The 5342-nt window shown below is 34.1% G+C and overlaps 1 protein-coding gene across 2 annotated transcripts; it reads left to right on the top strand.

Moving 5' to 3' along the window:
• Nucleotides 1-567: 567 nt before the first annotated feature.
• Nucleotides 568-4648, top strand: LOC308691143 (chemerin-like receptor 1). 2 transcript variants are annotated; one of them, XM_081366088.1, is made up of 2 exons: nucleotides 568-700; nucleotides 1097-4648. In XM_081366088.1, the coding sequence occupies exon 2, from the start codon at nucleotides 1116-1118 to the stop codon at nucleotides 2166-2168; it is 1053 nt and encodes a 350-aa protein (XP_081222214.1). In that variant the 5' UTR covers nucleotides 568-700; nucleotides 1097-1115; the 3' UTR covers nucleotides 2169-4648. The 2 variants fall into 2 exon arrangements, with proteins under 2 accessions (XP_081222214.1, XP_081222215.1); XM_081366089.1 differs by having other exon boundaries at nucleotides 646-774.
• The last annotated feature ends 694 nt before the right edge of the window (nucleotides 4649-5342 follow it).

A 5342-nucleotide genomic window follows, 5' to 3' on the forward strand; every position in this document is an offset into this window, starting at 1 on the left:
ATACTTACTGATTCCAATATGTGCGGTTGTTTTCCCACCAAAATGATGCCACTTCCTGGAGGATGATGTCACTGAGGATTTCGCTTTTATTGAAATTTAAGGGGATAGTTAAGTTTTTATAAAAAATGTTAAGCTTTACATTTTATAAGTGATATTGAATTCAAGAAAACCCTATAAAATAATTGCCTATTAAACAATACTCAAAAGAAAACAAGAATGATTTGAAAAATAAAAGTGAAAAACCTGGAATTTTTCTATGTAAATTACTTTAAATGATCCTTTAATTATTTTATTGAGATAAAAGAAAACTTCTGTTATGACAATGAAGGCATGAGGCTATTTAAATTAAATTATTATTTATGTCTTTACGGGCTGTGACCTTCTCTTACCCAGGCTGATCTCATCACTGAATTACGTCAGATCACTGTAAACGGCCAAAGCTTTTAGTTTTTTAGTTTTTTTTTATGAATCTGTTTCTCCAAAACTAGAAGAACAAAATCAAGAAGTGAAAGTAGGGGATCTTGTTGATGAGGAAAACAAAAACAGTTTGGGAAGTGTTTTGTGGAAGTACAGCATGTGCAGTCATGCACAATGTTGCTCAAGAGAAGGATAGGACTTTATAAATGCAAAAGCGACACAGTTGTCAGACGTCAAGTGCGTACTGGTGAAGTAATGCTGGAGACACTGTTACTTGGCTAAGGTGAGAGACTGCTTGTAAACATTTACTCCAAACCACATTGAAGTGTTTACCTTTGAACGTTTCTGTCCACAAAGGTACTTATAATTAGTATAATATTTATATATTATGTAATATTGAATCTATTTGGATTTACATAATGACAAGCTTTTTTAAAAAAACTAATATTTTACTTTATTTATTTAGTTATAATTTTCTCTCAAATGATTTGTTGCTAATCTAACTTATTTTTAAGTTAAAAGTTCACAAAATGAATTTTCATTAAATTACACTGAACTTTTAGGTTGAAATGACATTGCTGATCAATAGTAATATGGGAACAGTGACTGTGATATTACTGATATTAATACTTGAAGAACAATTTAACTAATTAAAGATCTTTTTGTTGTCTGCTTTCAGGGAATCAACGTAAATTACAATGGATTCAACAGATTTTCAATTTGACTATGATAATTATGAAAATTACATTGATTATAACTCCAGTAATATAACTTACGATGGAGTTTCTTCCCACATGACGGTCCACACCAAATGTTTCACTCAAGTTCTTTGCCTGGTGTTGCTGGTGATCAATGTGATCATCTGTTTGCTGGGCCTTGGAGGAAATGCAGTGGTTATCTGGATTGCAGGGTTTGGCATGAAGAAGTCAGTCAATACTACCTGGTACTTGAGCCTGGCTCTATCTGACTTCATATTCTGTGCCTGTTTGCCTTTTAACATTGCCTACAGTGTCACCGCGGACTGGATTTTTGGCCTCTTCATGTGCAAGTTCATGTCCTTTGTCATGTTCCTCAACATGTTCAGCAGCATCTTCCTCCTCGTCATCATCAGCATGGATCGCTGCATCGCCGTCATGTTTCCTGTTTGGGCACAGAATCATCGCACCATCGGAAAAGCATTTGTGTTAATTGTACTCACATGGATCATCTCTGCAGCTTTAAGTATCCCATCTATTGTATTCCGTGATGTCCAGAATCACCTAGGCACAAACCGATGCATGAACAACTACACGTCCAGCCAGTATAGCCACAAAATCATTGCAACAATTCGCTTTGTTTTTGGATTCGTGATGCCGTTCATCCTCATTATCGTTTGTTATACTATCATCATCCTGAGACTGAGAGCCACTCAGATGGCAAAGTCCAACAAACCGTTTAAGATTATGACGGCTCTCATTCTGACCTTCTTCCTGTGCTGGCTGCCGTACCACACATTTGTGCTAATCGAACAAAACGAAACCTTCAACACTGAAGTCATCGCTCTCGGACTGAACATTGGCACCACTGTTGCTGCCGCTAACAGCTTCCTAAACCCTGTTTTGTACGTCTTCATGGGCAATGACTTCAGGAAGAAGTTCAGGAGCTCCATCTTATCAAAGATTGAGAATGCTATTGGAGAAGATGGCCGAACGATCAGTCGCTACCTGTCTCGCTCTAGCTCAGTGGATGCCAGGGCGTCTACTCATATCTAAAGCATAAACGGGAAGTACGTTATTTTGCATTAGGGATGTCAATTTAATGCAGGGGTGTCAAACTTAGTTCCTGGAGGGCCTCTGTCATGCAGAGTTTAGTTCACCATAATTAAACACACCTAAACCAACTAATCATGGTCTTTAGGAATACTAGAAACTTTTAATCAGGTGTTTTGGAGTTTTTGTTTGTTTGTTTGTTTATGTTTATTTCATTCATGGATATTTTTCCAACATAACTTACTTCATCATCCTCATATATATAATTTATAAAACCATGATGAAAAGGAGGCAGGGTGAAGAATATCTTATATTTCCAGCCCCCTCAACAATAATAAAAAAGAAAAACCTCAACATATAAAAAAACTCAACATATCAAATCCCCATCAATGCATGACGATAACAAATGAAACAAACTAGAAACCAAAACAGCAACCTGACACAGATTCCAAAGCAATAGCAAACCATGATCACAACCATCATCATCAATTTCTATAAGTATTCATTCAAAGCAAAAGCAAACCATAATCACGACCATCATCATCATCATCATCATCATCAATCCCTATAAGTGTTCATACAAATCCATTGATTTCTCTTTAAATCTTTTTTTAAACTGAAATATATTTTTACATTGCTTTAGTTCATTTTGCAGAGAATTCCAAACTTTCACTCCCACCACTGAAGTACACATTTGTTTTGCTGTTGTCCTTGCAATTTGATACCTAAAATGTCCCTTTCTTCTTCCTTCATTTTCTATAAGGATAAACAAGTGTTGAAGGTTTGTGGGCAATAATTTATCTTTTGCTTTAAACATAACAATAAGTGTCCGTAATTCAACCAATTCTTTAAATTTGAACAGTTTAGAGTTAAAAAATAAGGCATTTGTGTGCTCTCTATAATCTGTTTTAAATATAATTCGCATGACTCTCTTTTGTAATAGAAAGAGTGACTTTGTGTTGCTTTGGTATGTGTTTCCCCACACCTCCACACAGTAGCTAATGTAAGGCAACACCAGTGCACAATACAAAGTTCTCAATGCCTTATAATCTAACACATGTTTTACCTTAATTAGTACAAAAATACTCTTAGATATCTTTTTTTGTATGTGTGAGATATGCGGTTTCCAAGTCAACCCTTCATCTAGTAGCACACCCAAAAACCTAATTTCCTTAACTTGCATTATTTTTGTTCCTGCTATTGATAGTACAATACTTTCATCTTTTTTTCTATTACCAAAAATCATAAACTTTGTTTTCTTTAGATTTAATGACAACCTATTAATGTCAAACCATTCCTTCACTTTAACCATTTCTTGTTCCATACTAATTACCAATTCATTTAAATCATTTCCTGAGAGGTAAATGTTTGTGTCGTCTGCGAATAGAACAAAATTCAATAACTTAGATACATCACAAATGTCATTAATGTAAAGTATAAATAATTTTGGTCCTAAAACTGAACCTTGCGGTATACCACATTGAATTTGCATATTATTGGATTTGTTATTATTATACTGAACATTCTGTTGTCTTTTATTCAAATAACTACTTAACCAATCCAATACTATTCCTCTCACACCATATAATTGAAGCTTTAATAACAAGATTGAATGATCAATTGTATCAAATGCTTTCTTTAAGTCGATAAAAACACCTATTGTGTGTTTCTTGTTGTCAGTTGCATTTACTATGTCCTCAACTATATTCATGGTCGCAGAAGCTGTAGATCTACCTGAACGGAATCCATACTGGCTCTCGTTTAACAACTGTTTTTTTTTTTCAATAAATTCATCTAATTTTTGCACAAAATTTTTTTCAAGGACTTTAGAAAATTGAGATAATAACGAAATTGTTCTATAATTTGTAAACATATGCTTATCACCGTCTTTGTATAGTGGGACCACCTTTGCTACCTTCATCCTATTAGGGAAGATCCCTGTTTGAAATGAGAGATTAAATATGTAACTTAAAGGTTTAACAATACAATCAATGGTTTTTTTCACAATGATCATATCTAACCCATCCGTATCTGTAGATGTCTTGTTTTTTAATGCATTTACTATAGATAGAATTTTATTTTCACTAACATCTCCAAGAAACATTGATTGAAGTATTCTACTCCCCCTTATCCCTCCATCCTGTGGCCCTAAGTTATGTTTTTCAATATTCTCTGCTAGCTTGGGTCCCACATTTACAAAAAAGGAATTAAATTAATTTACTACTTCGTTTAAGTTTTTAATTTTCTTATTATCCTCATTTATGAAATGGTGTGGTGTACTGTCCTGACCTGATGTACTTTTCCCAATCAGCTTATTCAAAATATTCCATGTTCCTTTAATATCAGTTTTGTTTTTTTCTAATAAGCTCCCAAAATAATCTTTTTTTGCTTGCCTCATTATTGTTGTTAACTTATTTTTATACAGCTTATACTTCATTTCTGCTTCTTTTGACCTAATTTTAATAAAATCTCTATAAAGTTTATTCTTCTTTTTGCATGCATTCTGTAGTCCCCTAGTAATCCAAGGGTTTTTGCTAAAGCTGTCCCTATATCTACATTGCACATATGGACAATGCCTTTCATACAATGTAAGATATTTATCTAGAAAAGCTTCATATGCTGCATTTACTTCCCCGACATACACCTCTTTCCAGTCTTGCTCACTCAATTCATTTCTAAATCTACAAATCTGTCCTTTTTCTAACATATTTAGTCCTACAGCCAGCTTCCTTCTCATTGGGTATTTTACAATCCAAAACACAAAAAATAGGTAAATGGTCGCTTATATCATTGATCACCAAACCACTCTTGGTTTTACTTTCTAAAACATTTGTGAAGATATGGTCGATCAAAGTTGAACATGTTGTTGTTATCCGAGTTGGCTCGGTGATCAATGGAAACAACCCTCTACTGTATAGCATCTCCAAATAATCACTAACTGCAACTTGTTTATTCACACTCAACAAATCGATTGTCCCCACACAAAATATAGTTTTTCTTTTCATTCAGCTGACATAACACCTTTTCTAGCTGTTCATTGAATGTTTCAATTTTTGACCCAGGTGCTCTCTAAATGCATGTAACAACAACATTCCTCTTCTTTTCCATATCAATCTCCACTGTAATACATTCAAATAAATCATTAATGGCTGTTGTCATACATTCTACAACTCTACA

This window comes from Scardinius erythrophthalmus, assembly GCF_964197995.2.
Source record: "Scardinius erythrophthalmus genome assembly, chromosome: 5".
Classification (NCBI taxonomy): Eukaryota; Metazoa; Chordata; class Actinopteri; order Cypriniformes; family Leuciscidae; genus Scardinius; species Scardinius erythrophthalmus.

What these genes read in the sequence shown, in the direction of transcription:
- LOC308691143 (XM_081366088.1), top strand. Translation starts at nt 1,116, where the DNA reads ATGGATTCAACAGATTTTCAATTTGACTATGATAATTATGAAAATTAC.